We start from the raw sequence: 20,148 nt of genomic DNA, 5'->3' as shown, positions 1-20,148 counted from the left end.
GTGTGTGTGTGTGTGTTTGCATGTGCATGCGTGTGTAATTTCCTCCTCATTACAGATTGGAGAGATGAATTGTATTTTCTAAGAGCTTGTCTTGAGTTTTATAAAAATAAAACTTAGACATTTATACAAAAAAAAGTATACTAATATATCATATGTTGACAATGTTTAATAAAAATTCAAGGCATCTGATATACCAGTTATGAATAATTATAAAAATGCCTTTTTTTATACGTTTACATGATTATTTACAGTTTGAATTGAAAAGCAAGTTATATTTTTAAACAGAACTGAAGATGAAGACAGATATCTATGTATAAAAAATTTAAACGCAAATTTATAAAATAACCAATGATGATTAAGGGAAGAATGGATTTTAATGAGTTAAATCTATGTTTATTATTTTTAATTTTAGGATAGGATGAACAGAATTAGCACTGCTTTTACTGAACCTCAGTTAATTTCAGCAAGTTAGATGTTACGAGTAGATTAATAAAGGTATATTTTTATCTGTAATGGTGATTTAATTAATCATTGCTCTTGCTGTAAAGGAAACAAAATTTTTAAATAATTATTATATTTTTAATATTTTATCCATAAACTATAATTGTCATGGTATATATATATAAAATAACATTTTTTAAATATTGTTTGAGTAAATTAATTATTTTTTTTATTTATTTTTGTTTGGTTTACCTGCCAAAACTAAACTCATAAGTAGGCTTTCATATTTTTAACAGAAATGCTAACTAAATATAAACAAATAAAAGAAAAAAATTATTCAGATTATTTTATCATTTATAAATTTAATTATTTCACTTACGGTTATAAAGATTTTTTTTTTTTTAAATACCCATCCTGGGCTCATTCCAAATTAACTAAATGGTAATATCCATAGGATATGTAGATATTAGCTACAATATAATACAGATCTAAACTTTACAATTAGTTATGTTAAATATATTTTATTTAAAACAGTTATATATGTATATTTATATATATATCTGTTATAAAAACCACATCACTCTTTCATCAAATGGTAACCTGCTTGAATATGAGCTTTTTAAATAAAACAATATTTTTATAGTCATCATTAATAACATTGGTGTGAATGTGTGCGTGAAATTATTAACATGTTAGAATGGGCAAACCAGAACTTTGTACTCAAACATTAGAGATACTGCAACAAAGACGAAATATAGAAGGAACATGGTGAATCCTAGACTCTTGTTCATCTTCCAGTGGAAGCAGGCGATAGACATGATGACGAATAGTAGCATTAGGAAAAGGATTGCAATGGAGCAGACCATTCCCACGCTGTTCACCTCAACTGGTGTCCCATAGATCAGCCCGTACAGCAACCAAGGCACTGGTAGCCTGTAAAATGGAAAAAATAAACAGATGATTAATTTTAATACTGTTATATAGTTTGATAATAATGACGTAATAAACTGCAATGGTTTGACTCATACTAATTATTCTGAAATTATTCCTTATCAGTAGATATTATATTTTTCTATTTCACTGAATAGAAATCTAACACATAGATTTAATTAATGTTTAATGGTTTATTGATTGATTAAAATGAAATGTTTAACCGTTTATTGATAAATCTGCATGTCATTGACTTGCAGATCTGATTTTGATGGTACACTAATGGAGATCAGAGATTATTATGTACTAAAAAGTGTAAAAAGTGAAAAATTACCCTACAGCAAATGGAATCCCTTTAATAATCAAAATTCATCCAATCTGTTACACATGTTTCCATATATAAATTTAATATGAAGGCCAATGAGATATGCTTAATTATCATGTAATATCTTAAGGACATTAAATTCTGGAATTTGTACGATGCTATGCTTGTATATCGCTTAGTCTAGGGAGACTACCTCACTGGCAGTCTACATTCCCCTACGTTAATGAGATACTGTCATGACGTCCTAAAAATTCCAAGATTTGATAATTGATGATTGATAATTGATAATTGATTCATTGATAATTGAAGATTAGATGATTGTTTTTTGTTCTTGTGTGCAAAATAATAATAAGAATTATATGAATATAAATAATTTACCACAATTCATAGATTTACCAAAATTTATCATATTTTTGCATATTTAAAAAGTGTGTAGATTAACCTTTTTACTACTAGGTTTCTAGTTTAAGAACATTAGGTTTTTCTTACTAGTTAAAGAAATATATACATTATGATTTAATAATATTGTAATAATTTTACATTTTCTCTTTTGATTTGCCTGATGCATTATTATTAATGAAGAAAATATTGTCAGCATTTCTACTATACTCAGCCAACTCTGATAATAATTGTTGCCATCAATTCTGTCATAATTATTTTTTGAACGGTCACCTTCAAGTTTTAATTTTTTTACTTGTTCTAAAATTTTGTTCAGCCATCTGAATGTAATAGTTATACACAGAACTTTATTATAAATTATAGTACATAAACAATTGAAATACATTAGTTTTCATTTTTTTTTTTTTTAATAACTATGTATAATTCACAAATTATTTAATTACAAGGGATTTATTATTTACACCAGGAATATCAGTTAGATATCGTAAGAAAAATACTACATTCATACTGCATAGAAGTGTCCATTCATAATCAATGTTGTGCAAATATTTTCGCTGTCATAGTAGAAGATTTTGTCACTGCCAGAAGAAGATTCCAAAAAGAAAATTTACCATGATATCCCAGTCAGATTCAAAATCATATCCTTAAGAAGTTCTAGGGATTGTAAATATCAGATTTGAAAAATACCCTGTGAGGTTTACTTTATAAAATATTACATTTCATACAATTGTATGAAACTTCACTTAATATTGCATTTTATAATTTATTCTATGTTAATTTAATTTGATAACCAAATAATTCAAATTATTATAATTTTATACTTTTCTTTCTTTTTCCTGTTTAGCCTCCGGTAATTACCGTTCAGATAATACTTCAGAGGATGATATGTATGAGTGTAAATGAAGTGTAGTATTGTACAGTCTCAGTTCGACCATTCCTGTGTGGTTAATTGAAACCCAACCACCAAAGAACACCAGCATCCATAATCTAGTATTCAAATCTGTGTAAAAATAACTGACTTTACTAGGTATAATTTTATACTATTAAGTATTTTCATTACTTATAAGTATTAAAACTTAAATTACTTATAAGTATTTTCCTATTCTTTGTTATTAGAATTGTGAAACAAAATCTATTTTTGTGATCAGTAAGGATATTTTTTGGGGTCAAAACCATTTGACCTAGTCATGCTACTTGCCATTCCTTTGTTTCTGACCTTTTCATTTAAATATGACAACATTTACTGCATCATACATTTTTCCCTACTTCTGTATATTCCTGTATTTTTCTTCAACTGTTATTTTCTGTTGTTTTCTTCAACATTACATAACATTAAAATTATTTGCTAACCATATAATAGTCATGCCATTTATTTATTTTCTTCACTCTTTTGGCTCTCTTAAATATTGCTCTACTTGTGTAATCAGAAGTATATAACCTCTACTTACATTGGTTACCATCATAATTATATGTGAATTTGGTACCTGTTTTCATCTCATGAATATGTAGTTTCCTCTTATGGTTTATAAAAAAATGTTTGTTAGAAAGATTAATTTTCCTTTCAAAAACTGAGTAAGCTTTTTTTATCTTTCATTTTAAATGCTCAGACTATACTTTCCTACTACCTGGTTTCTTGGTTTTTCCATCTTTCCCCAGTCACAGCATTCCAGTCAATCATTATTACTTTATAACAAATGTGATCTGGTTAAAATAAAATCCTTTGGGCTTATTCCTACCCTAAAAGAGATTACTTATTTATTAATGATTACTTTTACAAGTTCAGCAGTTATTATCATCATTAAAAATCATTCTTTGCACAGAATTTCACATTTTTACAATGATTTCTATTTCACTTCTTACTTTTTTATTTTCAAAATTTTATATTGTAATTTTGCTGTTAATTTCACATAACTCTTTCCCTCTTACTTCCCTTCATCCAGTTATATTCATTTTATTTATTTTCATCTCTCTACTTATATTCTACCAATAGAACACTTAGCAGATCAATGGAGCACACATGCTTATTTTTTTTGAATGCCCTCATGCAATTCACGATGAGAGAATAGTAGCACCTGAAAAAAGTCTAATGATAATATACAGTCTAGTGTTTAGAATAAATTAAGTTGGTCCAGTTTGTGAAATAAGTTGGAATGAATAGGGAGAAAAAGTTTTTTTATTAGAAGAAAATCAATTAGAAAAATGCCTTGTACATAGTCTGAAACAATTTTCAGTGCATGTTAGTGAACTAAAAATTGTTTGTCTATAGTGTGTTTAATAAATATTAATAAAAATGATTACAAAAATGAAGATTTTTCAATAAGATTCAAGCATCAGAAATTGCTTTTCTGAAGAATTTGAAAATAGAAGAATGGGGGAAAAGCTGATAAATTAATAATGAAAGACTACCTGATTAGGTTTTGTCATGTGTATTTTATGGCAAGTACAGTAAACAAAGATTTTAGAAGAATGGGTTCAGGTTGATCACTTAAGAAGTGTTATCACTTAATAGAAGTGTTGAAGAATAAATGATTAAAAATCAAGTTTCCATAAAATACAGACACTGTTCCTGGCACTTTCTTAGCTCTTCTACTAGCAAAAATAATGAAAAATGTTCACATAAACACGTGTCCAGAAACATTCCTTTGCAAGTTACGGCTGAAAGATTTCACCCTGATTCCTGGACAAATAATGAAATAAACAATACTGAATTTCTAGGAACCCAAATTAAGGGGTAAAGATGATGATTTCTTATGGTTTTTGACCTGACAAATTTAATAAAACAAGTTTCAGAACCATATCTCCAGTAATTTCATAATATCCGACACAAAATAAAAAAATTTATTGTCTAAAAACATATTTCTTTTTTACATTTGTAATACAAATCTTTGTTAAATGACTGATAAATGCATAAAATTTATTACTGAAACTTGCAGAGAATTTAATTCTGGAAAAATTGATGTAATATAGCCTAATAAAAAACAAATAGAAATTTAAGAAATTTGATTTTATTATTAAAATTTACCGTATGAAAATTTAAAAATGTTATCAACTACATAAAATGCAGTTAACATGCAAATGATACACTGTTAAAAAAATAATAATGCAATTGATACATTTAATAAAGTTTACAGTAAATTTTTAAAAAGCAGATCTGATTTTCAACAATCTGGAGATATGATTCTGGAACTTGTTGTATTAGATTCATAGTTAAAAACCATCGAGTTTACCCCTTAATTTGGGTTTCTAGAAACTCAGTATGATTTTATTTCATTCTTTGCTCAGGAATCAGGGTGAAATCATTTGCTAGCCAAAACTTGCTAAGAAGCATTTCCAGACCCATGTTTATATGAACATTTTTCATTATTCTTGCTAGTAGAATGAGCTCAGAAAGCATTAGTAACACTACATGAATCACTCTGTGTAGGGAAACACAACATTTACAATGAAAGAAATCTGAACACTCGCTTAGCTATAAGATGTTATAATAATAATTATTATTAAGCGATTACATGATGCGTTTAATATCGCATCTGGAAATCAGATATCTTTTGCAACTTTGCTGAATCAGAACCATATGCAGCTGTATCCTTATTGATTTTTTGAATGTCTGTACTTAATAATGATTTATTTTCTGAGTAATGTTATAAAACTGAAATTAGAACAAAAGTCTTCTATTATTAATTTAAAAAATAAATTTCAAGCTAATTAACTTTAAAATATTAATCAATATACTCAAAGAATTTGGTGCAGATGAAAAAATACTAAATCTTGTGAAGAGAACACACAAAATCAAAAGTCAAATTCAAAGGAAAATCTTGCAGATGGTTGAAACCAAAATAAGTTAGATAAGGAGATGGATTATCTGCAGGTCTTTGTAATTTAATTTTAAAGAAGATCATAAAAGAATAGAAAAAAATGTTTAATGAAAAAAGACTTAAAAAAGTCAATCTAGGCTATGCAAAAGAGAATTTGGTCATAGATTGCCTTGCCTTTACTCATGATCTTGTATTTCTAACAGAATATGTGTAAAGAAAACAGAAGAACAATTGAATATCCTTAAGGAGACAGCAGAAAAATCAGGACAATAGATATTTTTTTTGAAAAAGAGAATACATAACAAACATAAAAAGCTCAGATATCTAGAATCAAAACCTGGAAAATCAAGAAAATAAGGATATTCAAGAACCTAGGAGAAATCATTCAACCTAGGAGAAAATGGAGATAGGCTATGCCTTGACAAAGAGTGTATACAACAAAAGACAAATGTCTAGGACTAGTAAGAATAGGAAATACACTCTAATCCAACCTAAAGTCATGTATGGTCATAACAATAAATCAGAGAGAAGTAGACAAAATAGAGATTAGTGAGAAAAGCAGATTTAAGAAATATACTCACCAAGGAAAATAATGAGGGTTAGAAAATGTGGAAGATAATGAATTTTATCTCAAAACAGACAGAATTGTAGATGTTGTACAGAAACAAAGACTGACCTTTTATGAACATTTGACAGGTATGAGCCCAACATATTAACCAAGAAGATTTTTTGCAAATAAATTTAATGGAGACAAGATTCATCAGGTGATTTAAACAATCAATGTTCCCAGAATTGCATGTATAAAAACATATAGATATAAAAACCAGAAATATATTCAGAAAAAAACTATAAGACTGTGAAGGGATCCAAAAAAAAATAAGAGACTGTAGTGAAAAGAAACTGCTAAAAGAGGAAAAGGAACAACATAGCTTGAAAATAAAGGAAAGTTGGAAGAACAGGAGACCAACTAGAAATTAACTATTAAATATGTTATAAAAGTTACTTGTGATGATCCAAAAACGGAAAAACTTTTCTATTAATAATTAAATATGTTAATTATATTAAAAATCCTTATATTAGAATATTGTCATAAACAAACACACCCAAATTTGATTAATAAAAGATTAGAAGAAAATTAAAAGTTGAAAACATTATCCTTAATTCAGAAGGATTGAATAAAATATTTATTTCTGCTGCTTTTCAACTTTTATTTCTTTATTATTTACTGATGATATTTTTAAAATGAATTAGGAAAACATGAACAAAATTGATTATTTGAAGAGATAAAATTCAGTTTAAAAGTTAATAAGGACAAAAGAAAAACAATTAATAAAATATGAAGAAAAGAAGATTACACAGTAATCTTATTTATTCTCATGAATAAATCAGTTATCAAAGTCGGAAAATATAACACATGAGAAAAAAAATTGTTTAGTTGTACAATTACAAATGATGAGCAATGGTTTTAAAAACAGACTATTCCAAGTTCAAATTGGAAATGAAGTCTGCCAATATGAAATTTATTTTTACAGGACTTATGAGACACATAACGTTTTTAAATATTTAATTGAAGTGAGTTCGTTTATGATGCTGAATCAAAGACAGTAGTTATAAATCAAAGAACAAAAGTGTTCACCAACAAAATGATGAGAAAAGAAACCTGTATCAAATTCTTATAAGATTAGATCAGCTGATTGTGTAATAAATGCCCAGAGATATTAATTTAGAAATGGAATGAAATGTGAATATTAAAACAGTAACATGAGGCAAAGGTTAAATTACATAAAATATTTAATTAAATATGTAAAAAATTACTTAGGTTAAAGGAATAATTCAGAATAAAAGGAAAAAGAATTACATCAAATTACTTTGAGTAAAACAAAAGTTTCATCTATAAGTAATTATATATACTACTTAATAATAAACCTGACAAAAGAACTGTTTTCATGCAACTTGTCATAATATTTTAGCTTATGAAAAAGGACCTTATTATGCTTCCACCGACATTTCTTATAAATTACCAAAATATCTTAATTTTCCCACCAATTTATTTTAAATACAATTAAAAGATTTCCTTATACAGAAACAATATTACTCTGTCTATAAATTTTTAAATAATTCTAATTAAAAAGATATTTTTAAAAAATGCTGAAATTTCTGCATCCCATTCAATGTGTAGATAAATTATATGTGCTCAAATAATTTTTATTAATGGCTTCTGAATTGTGAATTATATTTAAAATAACTAATATAAACTTCTATTTTTTATTTTATAAATAATTGTGTACCGGTAGTCTATGATGCTGATCTTACCAAAATTTTACCATGGTCTCTCTCTTGATCCATCCAGATAAATGCTGAGATAGTTCTTTTTTTATCCATGGAGTAGCAAATCTACTGATTTCTGATGTGATAATGTATGTAATGTATTATTATGTACCAATCAGAACAAAATATTTTTTTTTTGTCTATTAAAAACTTTTATTCAGTGAATAGTGTGGTAATATGTATATACATTAAATATAAAAAAATAATAAATGATTTCCTTTCAAACATGATGAAAACAGTTATTAGAGTAATTTCAGAGCTAACCATATAACTCCTTGAATGAACTATGTGGTGTCACTACAGAATTATATTAATTTTACAAAAGCTTAGGAAACCTCTTTGGTATGTGATCAATATTAATTCACCTCACAATCAAATATACAAATGCTCAATTGTTGTATTTATTTGTTTAAATGTTATTTTGTAAAACTTTGTAATAACTGGGTGTCAGTTGATCTTATGATGAAAATGTATTTATTTAAATATACAATTGAGTTCATCGGTTTTACCAGAAAAATCACTTACAACATATAGAATAGCATCAACAAAAAATGTCTTGACAAGAAAAAGAAGGGTTAAGATGGCTCATGAATAAAAATTGCACACTTTTCTTTGTGTAGCAGCAAAATACAGAAAAAAATAAAAATATAATTTTAGCTTTACCATCACTATGTTGTGGATATTGGCTTCTGAAACAAATTGATTAAAAGATTGGGAATCTAAAATTTAATTTGTAAAGAAATTAAATGTAAGTTAAGATACATGTAGTAAACTAAGATAAGTTGAAATTAGATTAAAAGAGCATTTGAATTATTAATAATGTGTGAGGTTTAAAAGTAAAAGAGATTAGTTATGACACACATGGTTTAGAAACTAACATACATTTATTAGAAACTACACTTTTAAAAAGTATCTACTGAACAAGTATTAGATAGTTGTTAGAATTTCTATGTAACAATAAGACATTATTCATTAATGAATTATGGAAGCCAGACACTAATGGTTTTTTGAATTTTAAACTAATTGAAATTCTTTTTGCCAAGTTTTTTACGATGAGAAATTAAATATTTATCTTGTCTAAATTTTGTTACAATCTATATATTTTCAAAATGGCAGAATGATCATTTAGCTATTTATCTTGTGTTAGACTTACCTTATCCAATTTATATTACAGGACTTGGTGTAAATAATTTTATAAAAATAGTTAATATATTTTAAAAAGTATTTCATAATTGGTTTTACGAATAATAAAAATAGATTGCTATTAAACTGTACAGTGAGAAAGGTATTTTCAGAGTCTTGAAGAAATTTATTTGCAAAGAAATTGCGATTAATTTTAGACTCCATCTTGAGACTGCAATACAGGTATGTTTGTTGTGAGGTTTTTGTGGTCTGTAGTCTGATGTAACCTTGTTAACAGTAACATATTAATTCCTATTGATGGGTAAGATATATGTTGATTTATCAAAATATGTGAGCTGTGAATGTATCATCTTATGATACGGAAAAATAAATTACTGTAGATAGGGTTTAACAATTACATTTATTTCTTAAAGGATTTAGTTCAAATTTAAACTGATCTGGTCATTTTTTAAGACATTTGTCTTTTCTGAAGTTCTGGAATGTGTGTTATGCTTTTTGTGTCTCACAGCAGTGTCTTTCTGTTTGGTAATTTTAATTTAACATGATGATTATTCATAAATTCAGCTACGGAAACATGTAAATGTTTTTGCTAAATTACTCATTATGTCCTGAGTTAACTATTATTTTTTGATATTATTAGATGCTAGCTTATATTAACTATTTTGCTACTTATTAACTATTATTATTTTTTCTATAGTTAAACTTTATTTGATCTCTTGATTAGTTTGGTTTCTGTTTACTTATATTAATTATGTACCATTATAAGAGTATCTTTTTTTTTAAATTTGCAAACAACTTGGCCACAGACAACTAAGATTTGCTGGTAGATTGGTTAATAAAAGAGGGGTTGTGTACTGTTAAAATCATACTTTCTCTCAAAAATTTAATTTAATTCATTATATTCAAGTGAATTAAATATTATGAAACCTCTTCTCATCATGTTGATCTATGTGAATAGAATTTCTTATATGAAGTTTAGTTGACATTGCTGTTATAATAAATAACTTTATCTTTCACTAGTTGATAATAAAAAAAAAATATTTACTATAACTTAAAAAGAATTTTTAACTTAAATGTGGTTTGTCATTTATATTATTGTGTTTTCTGTACAAAAAAAAAATATTTTGTATATCTGAATTATTCACGTTAGAAGATGTGAATGAATATTTTATCAGTTTTATCGCAGATTATTTAACTTGTTCAAGAGAAACATATTATTCAATTGACCCACAGTCAATTGATCAATATCAGAAGCAAGAACAAAATGCAAATGTTTTACTATGTTCTACCTGGAATAATACTACATTCTTGGTTTCTCTATATATACATTATTAATTGAAGATTTCCTAAAGAACATTGAACAAAGTTAGTAAGTAATAAGATTAACCACTTAGTATGGAAAAAATTTGAACTGAAAATTTTATGTGGAGTTTTTCATTTGTAGATTTGACTTGCTTAGACACTTTATGACAGTTATATAGAAAAAAATCAAATCAAGTTTAACTACTTTGTTTAACAATTAGTTTGGCTCACTGTTGTAATAGTGTCTGCTTATCCATAGTTCAGTTGTGTGTTTTTAAGCTGGTGAGCTTTTTAAGTTATTAAATCATTACAGTAATTCATCTACGGTTTATGCTATTAGAAATGTAGATTATTGGAGAATTTTATCAACATTTTAACAAAAATTTAATGACTATGAAAAAAAACTTAAATTTTTACTACTATTCTTTACATTTTAGCATATTAATTTTACGTGTGGACTTTTTATTTTGCAAATATGTTAAGTCAAACTTAGCCACAGAGTGTATGTATTTGTCAATGAAAGACAGAAGCTAGCATTCTGATAGAGAAAGATCTTATGCTCATTATTCCGCTTAATAAGTAAGGGAGCTTACAGCAAAATTTCATAAAAAATTGGGAAAGGATTTGCAAAGACATTAACAAACAAAGTGTGAAAAGATTATTTGTGCTGAATATCACCTGCATTTCAGTGGGCTTGATGTACAACCTATTTAGCTTAGTAAAGAAGATAATTGGAAATCATTTCATTAATTATTTTTCTTGGTAAACCTGGCATTTAATGCTTGTTATTCTTGGAAATGGTTTTGATGTTTTTATGAATGATATGTATCTCATGTCAGGACACTTGTAGTTAATACAATTATGGTATCTAACATATGTATAATCTAGAAATTATAAAGTTAATCTTGTGTTTATTTAATCAGGTTATTTTATTGTTTCAGTTATTATTTTAAGTTTACTAATTCAATTTTTAAAATTATTTTGTGAAAAATCAACAATTTATCATGACAAAGCAATCTTTGCTTTTTATTTCTGCATTCATCAGTTAAAAAATAAAACCTAATATTTTCAAGATTAGGTTTAAATAATTTTATACAATCCAGATTCTGATTAAAGTTCAAGTAACTTTAACAACATACAAAATGTAAAAAAAACACATTTTATAAAACATATTGATGACTTAAAATATTAAATTGATGATAAAATTCACTTCCAAGAGGCCAGCAACGACATCTTATGTGAAAACAAATAACTACTTGAAAATAGGTCAAATAAGCACTAGTAACAATGCATTAGATGTATTGACATTTTATACTATTAGGTTAGCTAAACATGTAATGATAGATTGTAGTTTTTTCTCAAGAGGCTTAAATTAAATTATGACTTAGTTTTTTGTCTTTTAATATTTAAAAGACAAGTATTTTATTATTTAGCGGCAGTATTTTATTATTTTCTTTGTGATGATAGAATTTGCTTTTAAATATAATTTACAGTAAAAATGTGATTTAAGTGAAACTCCATAATGAAGATATTTTTATTTAGTTTGATGATTTATAGAATCCTTAACGTGTAACTGTGGCAAGTGTTGCTTCTTATATAATATTAATATATAAACTTGTATGTCATTGTTACTATAAATTATAATCTGCACATGCCTTTATATATTGATGTTACATGTGTATAAGGGTGATACAGTAATTATGTGTGTACCTTTTCATTTAGGAAGCTGATAAATTGAGGCTGTGAAGATTAAATTTGAATGCTGTCAGTCACTTATTTTTCCTCGTTACTATTTATTTTCAGGTTTTAATTTTTTAATTAAAATCACATTGTTGCCTGAAAAAACTGGGATATAACAACACCAAATGTACAGTGTAATTTCATGAACAACAAATGCAGTTATCTACACTATAAGTCTTAACTAAGTAAAGATGAATATTTATATTGATACACTTCAAGATTATCAAGATTTATTTCATCTTTAAATGTTAGAGAAAGAGGTGATCAACTGTTTATATATATATATTATATTAGTCGCTCCTCATTAAAGTCAATTATTTTTATTTTTCCTGTCGTGTGTTAGTTTGAGATTACTTTGTTCTGTTAGTTTTGATAAGTGTTTGTTTTCCTCAGGTTTGTGTTTTTCTTTATTCACAAGAGTATTTTTTAACTATTTTTTGTTATAGGCTTAGCTACATAACCTAGTGGTTGTGGCATTGCAATGGACTAGTTTCCAGCTGTTCCGCATAGTAACCACTCGGCGAACAGCAGCTTCGAGGCTGTAAACAACAACATGCTGTTGAATAGAAAACATGGCCCATTCAATTTCTTCTTGAAAATATGACTGGTTCTTTGTGTAATATCAGTGACTCTGATATTATGGACTCAATTCCGGTTTCTTCACCATAGCAAACAGTGCTGACTTTACACAGTTGCCGATAGCTGACACAACTTCTGAGATTGATATACTTCTCTCGAATAGATTCAATGGTCTGCCTGTGGAGGAGACTGATGGTGCTGCTCCACAAAAGGAAGAGGTTAAGCCGCCTCTGATAGTATTGTATGGTATTTCGGATATCAAGAAGCTGCATGAGTTGTTGGAATCGGTGGTGAACAAGGCGGAATACACTATGAGAATAATAAACAGTAAAGAACTTCAGCTGCTGTCAAAGGATATTGAGAGCTACAAAAAAATAATTTGTGTTATTCACAAAAATAATCTGATATAGGGCACACCATCACAAGGTATAATGAAAGGGCGTTTCGGATGGTGCTTAAGAATCTTCACCATTCGATCCCAGTAGCAGTTATACAGCAGGAGATTGAGAGTCAGGAGCACAAGGTTCAGAGCATTATAAACACTCGCCAGCAGTAACAAGTTACAAAGGAGCCATTGGTAATAATTGCCAGAAGGTAGGTAGGAGCACATCGGTGATTTGTGCTTTATGCCATGAGGATCATCCTGCAAATTATAAAGGTTGCAGGGTCTGTAAGGAGATCCTTGAAAGACAAGAGAAGAGGAGAATGAGTTATTTTCTGAAGCACGTTCCTGCGAGGTTTGAGGATCTGAGAGGTAAATTGTACGACCTGGACCATGATTTTCCATCATTATGTCAACAGGCCAGTAGTAATGTGGATAATAGTAACTGTGACACTTGAAATATTTATTGGACTTCACATCCCAGGTCCTTCTCTGAAGCAGTGGTGGGAACCGATAATAAGGCTTCGGTTAGACTGGATAGATTTGAGAAGCTAGCAAGTGACATTGAGTTCTTAGTTCAACAGATTGGAAACCTCCTGAGTTTGCTGATGAAGGTGATTTCTAAACTTTGTTGATAAAGAATTACCTTAAACTCACTCTATGGAACATCAATGCTGTAATGAATCGCAGGGAGGAAGTGGAAATGCTGATCTTCTGCGAGCTCTACATGTTGTTCTTATTTCAGAAACTCATTTTACTGATAGGAACTATTTGAGAATTAGGGGCTGTTCAGTTTACACAACCAACCACCCTGATGGAAGGGCACATGGGGGTGCTGCGATTGTGGTAAAAAATGGGCTACGACATAATCAGCTACCTCCGTTCAGCACCGCCAACCCTTCAGACGACTTCAATTGAGATCATGGACTGGTAAGGGCCTCTAAAAATATCAGAAATCTACTGTCCCCCTCATCGCGCCATATGTTTTGTGAGTATTTTGGCACACTTGGGTGCCGGTTCATTGCAGGAGGTGACTGGAACGCGAAGAACAGATTCTGGGGATCTTGGATTACAACTACATGTGGAAGGTCCCTGAAGGTGTCTATTGATAGGATACGGATACACGTTATCTCTGGACTTCAACCGACCTACTGGCCTTCAGATCCAACAAAGATTCCTGACTTGCTGGATTTTTATGTCAGTTCAGGGGTTTCGCCTTTCTATAATGATGTGAACAACTACTACTCTACATCAGATCACTCGCCTGTTCTTCTGACGGTTAGTATGATGGTTGTGAGGAAGAAATGATTGCTGTTCCTTCATAACATTTGGATAGACTGGGAGTCATATAGTAGTTGGATTGAGGAGAAGCTACCTTTCGATGTGGCGCTGATGTGCGTTTGTGACGTGGATGTTGGTACCAGGTGTTTAACCGCTGTCATGCAGGAGGCAGTGTGGCACTCTACTCCATTGGAGCAGGACAGAATACAACGAGATATAGACTACCTCAGGGAGGTTTTGGACTTTGTTAGAACAAAGAGAATGTTTAGAAGGAGGTGGCAGTGGAACGGAAGGCCTGAGGACAGGACGGCGACGAACAGGGTGGTCCGCAGATTGAAAATATTGCTGCGTGTGCACAAGAATGAGTCGTTTAAGGAGTATGTTGAGAGTCTATCTCCTCTGAGGAGGGACAATCATTCTTTGTGGAGGGAGGCAAGGAAATTAAAGCGGCTGCTAATCTCTTTCCCGCCATCAAGACGGCTGATGAGTGAACTTGTGACAACAGTCAAAAGGCCGAGTTGTATGCTGAGCACTTAGGGAATGTGTTTTGGTTACATTTGATGCACGGTGGTACTGAAGATACTGGTCTAGTGGTAAATGTATCTTCCCAAATCAGCTGGTTTGGAAGTTGAGAGTTCCAGCGTTTAAGTTCCAGTAAAGACAGTTATTTTTACACGGATTTGAATACTAGATCATGGATACCGGTGTTCTTTGGTGGTTGGATTTCAATTAATGACATGTCTCAGGAATGGTCAAACTGAGACTGTACAAGACTACACTTCATTCACACTCATACATATCATCTTCATTCATCCTCTGAAGTATTAACTGAAAGGTAATTTCCAGAGGCTAAACAGGAAAAAGAAATCTTGAGAAGATGTACTGGGTATTGGGTAAGAAATCACAACTTTCTTTGTCCAACAAGATTCTGATCGACAAGGCTTTCTTGAAACCGATTTGGACTTACGGGATTGAACTCTGGGGAACGGTTAGTAAGAGCAATGTGGAGATCATTCAATAGTTTCAGAATAAATTTCTACGGAACATAACCCAGATGCTATGATTCACGAGGTTGCTAAGATCCACAATTATGTAGGCATTTCATATGGTCAAGAGGAAGCTGGATATCTAGTTTCAAGATATGTGTCCAGGTTTGATAAGCATATTAACCATCTCGCTTTAAATCTGCTAAACAACAGTGTTGATGTTAGGAGACTGAAAAGGCTCCGTGTGCTTGATCTTGTTGATGGCCTGTTATGATGATCCAGTTTGGCAGCTTAGTGCTCATGTTTATTGTTTCTTGGATATTTCCAAGTTACTCTTTCGTTTACTGTTCTATTTAAAGTTAACATTAATTTTGTTGTTTTAATGTTATGTTAATGTTGGCTGGACAATCAAAGGCACTATAAAATGTTATATTATTATTTGTTTGTTATGTTATGCTCTTGTTTTTTGTATTACTTGAGGATTATCACTGGGAGGTTCTCTTTCATGTGATCGTCAGCCATATGAATTGCTTATAGCTTCATTGTAGAAGCTGATTGTAAGTAAATAAAGGAATTCAGCAAAATAAGAGTAAGAGAAAGCTATGACTTAATGTCTTACTTTTTTGCTATGTTTGGACATTGAAAAATTATACTGGTTGATAATACAAATAAAATTGACACGTTGATGGTTTATAAATCTTTAACTTTTATACATAAAGATAGCAATTAATATGGTTTTATAGGAATTGTTTTCAATTTCTTATAACTGCTGTGCTTGATGTCAATATTGATTATTGTGTTGCATAAACAGTCTGGCAAGATGACCACTACTTCTGTTGAGAAAACCTTTTGGGTTGTTAAATTAACAAAAATGAATTACCATCAAGGTGATTCATTTACAACTTGAAAAATCAATTAGAAAACACAAGGTGTCGGTAAAAAGAAAAGTTCTGAAAGATTACTTCAAGTAACTTAATTAGACAGGCAAATTTAGAATTACAAATTTCACTACTGATCATGTGGGAAATTTTCAGAAATGGTTGAAAAATAACTAAAATTACAATTAGGACAAAATTTATGTGGGAATGATAAAGTGAAAAGATTTATTTGTGTATATGCAGGAATACAAAGCCTTTCTTTGTGTTACAAAGAAAACGTTTTTTTTCATCATCTAATACTTTGTAATGAGTGTATGTTTCAGTTAGTGGAAAGGTCAAGAGACACAATATATGAATATTGTGAACAGAAAATTCTACAGAACTTGTGCAACATACATAATTCACCTAAACTGAATGTACTTTGTGCTATTTCCTAGGAAAAGATGTTTAAATTGTTCTTTTTTCACACGTAACTGGACGAATTTCTGGACAGAGGTTAAAAATTATTTGGATTTTCCAAGATGGATTGTCTTTGCAAATAATGAAAACATGGCAATGAACATTAGTCATCAAAAGTCAGGATTTTTTGAAGCCTTATTATTGCTTTTTGTGGAGTATTTATAAATGGCCATGTTTATGTCCCCTTTTCTATGTAGATTTAAAAAAACATATCAAATGCTGTTGCTTGTGTCTAGTGGAATAAATTTTCATGTATTTGGGATGAATAGAACTAATCTGTTGATATACAAATATTAAGAAATTCCTGTAAAACAATTTAAGTAATAATCTCCATATTTGAAAAATTAATTTTTTAATCACTTTGTATACCTGTACCTGATATAACTAAGCAAGTATCTTCTTTTTAGTTTCCTGTCGTTAGATGTAATATACAATATAAATCTGTTTATTTATAGCATTTCATTTATTTACTTCTGAAGTAACTACAGGCTGTGCCCAATTACAGGTACTATGCTTATTTTTGAATGATAGGTAAGCTTTTTTTTACATGTCAATAAAGCTAAGGGTGATTGGGATTCAAATTCAGAACCTTAGGGATGAGAAATAGAGATACTATTACTTTACCACAGTTGATGACCACAAACATCTGAGAGCAATATGACCAAGTTTGCAAAGGATGGGAACAATTAATTGCCAATCTACTACTTTGTCTCAAGTTAAATATATACACAAACAAAAATGTTTTTCATAGATATTAATAAGCCATCTGAGAACAGGTAAGGCTTTCTAAAAGATTGCTCTCACATCAAACCAGAATTTTTTAGCATACAGAAGTACCTGGAATGAACGATCATTTGTTCTTACTGGAGGTACATGAGAAATTGATATATTTTAATCTAATAAATACTTATAGAATAAAAATAAATTTCTTACCCCACTGTTACATCAAAGATATTACTACCAACTGACGATGATACTGCCATATCACCAAAACCTTTTCTTGCAACAATAACACTGGTGATGAGGTCAGGTATTGATGTTCCAGCTGCTAGGAAAGTCAGACCCATTACCTGTAAATTATTAGTATGAATTAATAAATTATTGAGTTATGCAATAATATAATACTACTTTTTTCTTCAAAATATGACATTGAAGGTAATATGACACTGACTAGAATAAAACTTATTTTTTGAGAAAAATTGTTAGAAGAAGCTCTGAGTTTTTTTTTACCTTTGACATTAATGCAAGGTATAATATTATATTTGACTGAATAAGTTAAAGTCATTTTAATGTACATTCACTCATATTGTAAAATATTACATATCATTGAAATTATCAGATTTATTAATTATTATAGTATTTACTATTAAAAATGAACATTTCAATTCAAAAAACATTTTGAAAAGGTTTTGTAATAACACTGTAGAAAAATTAGGCAAATAAATAGAATAGAAAATTCACTGTAACAGCAAGATATTATTTTAACTTATAATTAATAAGTTTCTTAAAATGTTTGCTTCAAGATTATATAATTCTTTTTATTTATATGTAGAGGATTTGCCTGCTAAGCTAAATTGAAACTCTGGACCCGAAATTATAAGTGGTATTATACAGTTCATAAACAATCATATGTGGGAAAAACAAAATTGGTTAATTACAAAAATTAAGAACAAATATTTTTTCTTGAAAATTTGTTTAGCAACAGGGACCATTCAAAACATTCTGTTAAACCTCTCTCAAGTTAAATTTCTAAACAGAAAGTGTTCGAAAACAATTTACAAAAAATAGAACTAAAACTAAAAATGCTTATTTCAGTGATTAATTATCATTGATAGTGTAATTAGGAAAGGAAAAAGAAAAAATATACTTTTTTTTTAACATTGAAATAAATAAAAATATGCCAAGAAACAAAATTAAACATTTGTTTGACCCAAGGAAAAAACATGTTATCCTAATAGAAATTTTTACACTGAATTCAAATATGTAAATGGATTTTTTCCATTACCCACTATTTTTTTTTGTGATATTGTGATACATAGATAAACTTTGAAAGAAATTAAGCATTTGCATGCAAGCAGGGCTAAAATTTAGTTGCTATGTTCCTTTCATGTTTGGCTGTTTGGAACATCCTTCTTTAGTGTCCACCATTAATTTGCAATCATTCCTGTACTCTATTGTCTCTTGCACTTGTTTTCCAACACAGATTTCTGTGATGAGCATGAGGAAGTGTTTCCTCATGCTCATAACTGATGACCCCAAGATTGTCCAGAAAGAAATCCAGGTGTAAAGCCACAAGATGAATTTTTTAGACATATTATACCCCATATATTTGTATGACTAATAATTCACTCACAGGGCATGGTAGTTGGGGAATTGATGATTTCCTTAAAAGTTTCAAACAACAGTTTTCAGTAATACTTGGCTCAGCATAATTAGAACTGTTCAAATCAGAGCCCCTTGGCTTAACAGTTCTTTAAAATGACTATTTCTAATCAAATTTCTTATTTGTTGACCCACAAAAATTCCTTCCATCATTTTACCATCACTAACACAAGAAAATTTTCTTTCAAATAATAAAATCCAGCACCATTTTTATCCATTTTCTTAACAAAGTTCTTGAAAATGCCTAATTTTATACGAAGTGAAGGTAGAAAAATAATTTTCAAGGTACTTGCAATTAGTGGGGATGTACAACATCTTTCTGTCTAGATATAAGTGCTTCACATTTTAGCCATTCTTTCCTAATATAATTGTTTGTCTAGTTCCATTTCCACAAAATCAATAAAATTTAGTGTAGATGAGTTTTAAATTCTTCAAACCTTTTAAATTCTTAAACTTTTAAATTGCTTTTAAATAATGCAATAACTTTTAACTCACACCATATAGCCCAACAGTACTTGTACTGAATTTTTTTTATAGTATTTTTATGTTGTCATATGTTAGTTACATAAGCTAACGACACAGAATGAAATTTGTTGTCTTTGTGCAGAAGGACATCCTTTAAACTAGTTTCTGAATAATCTATGAACAGTGTCCATTCTGTAGAGTTATGTTCATGATGAAGTGAATCTGTGACAGCACAAATATTTGTTACAGTACACTAAACTATTTTCTTCAAAATATAAATCTTGAAACTCCTCTTGATGATTATGAAAGAAAC

The 20,148-nt window shown here is 29.3% G+C and overlaps 1 protein-coding gene across 1 annotated transcript in view; it reads right to left on the bottom strand.

The window, feature by feature from the left end:
• Nucleotides 1–701: 701 nt before the first annotated feature.
• Nckx30C (solute carrier family 24 member Nckx30C) overlaps nucleotides 702–20,148 on the bottom strand; it is a 700,544-nt gene continuing 681,097 nt past the window's right edge. Inside the window, exons 7-8 of the mRNA XM_075358858.1 lie at nucleotides 17,922–18,058; nucleotides 702–1,374 (exon numbers count right to left, since the gene is read on the bottom strand). Of these exons, the coding sequence (XP_075214973.1) occupies nucleotides 1,134–1,374; nucleotides 17,922–18,058 (378 nt within the window). The 3' untranslated portion in view covers nucleotides 702–1,133. The remainder of the gene's footprint in view (nucleotides 1,375–17,921; nucleotides 18,059–20,148) is intronic.

The sequence above is a fragment of the Lycorma delicatula genome, chromosome 3, assembly GCF_047948215.1.
Source record: "Lycorma delicatula isolate Av1 chromosome 3, ASM4794821v1, whole genome shotgun sequence".
Lineage (NCBI taxonomy): Eukaryota > Metazoa > Arthropoda > Insecta > Hemiptera > Fulgoridae > Lycorma > Lycorma delicatula.
The sequence above is the reverse complement of the archived record's forward strand: the minus strand, read 5'-3'. Positions and strand labels throughout refer to the sequence as shown.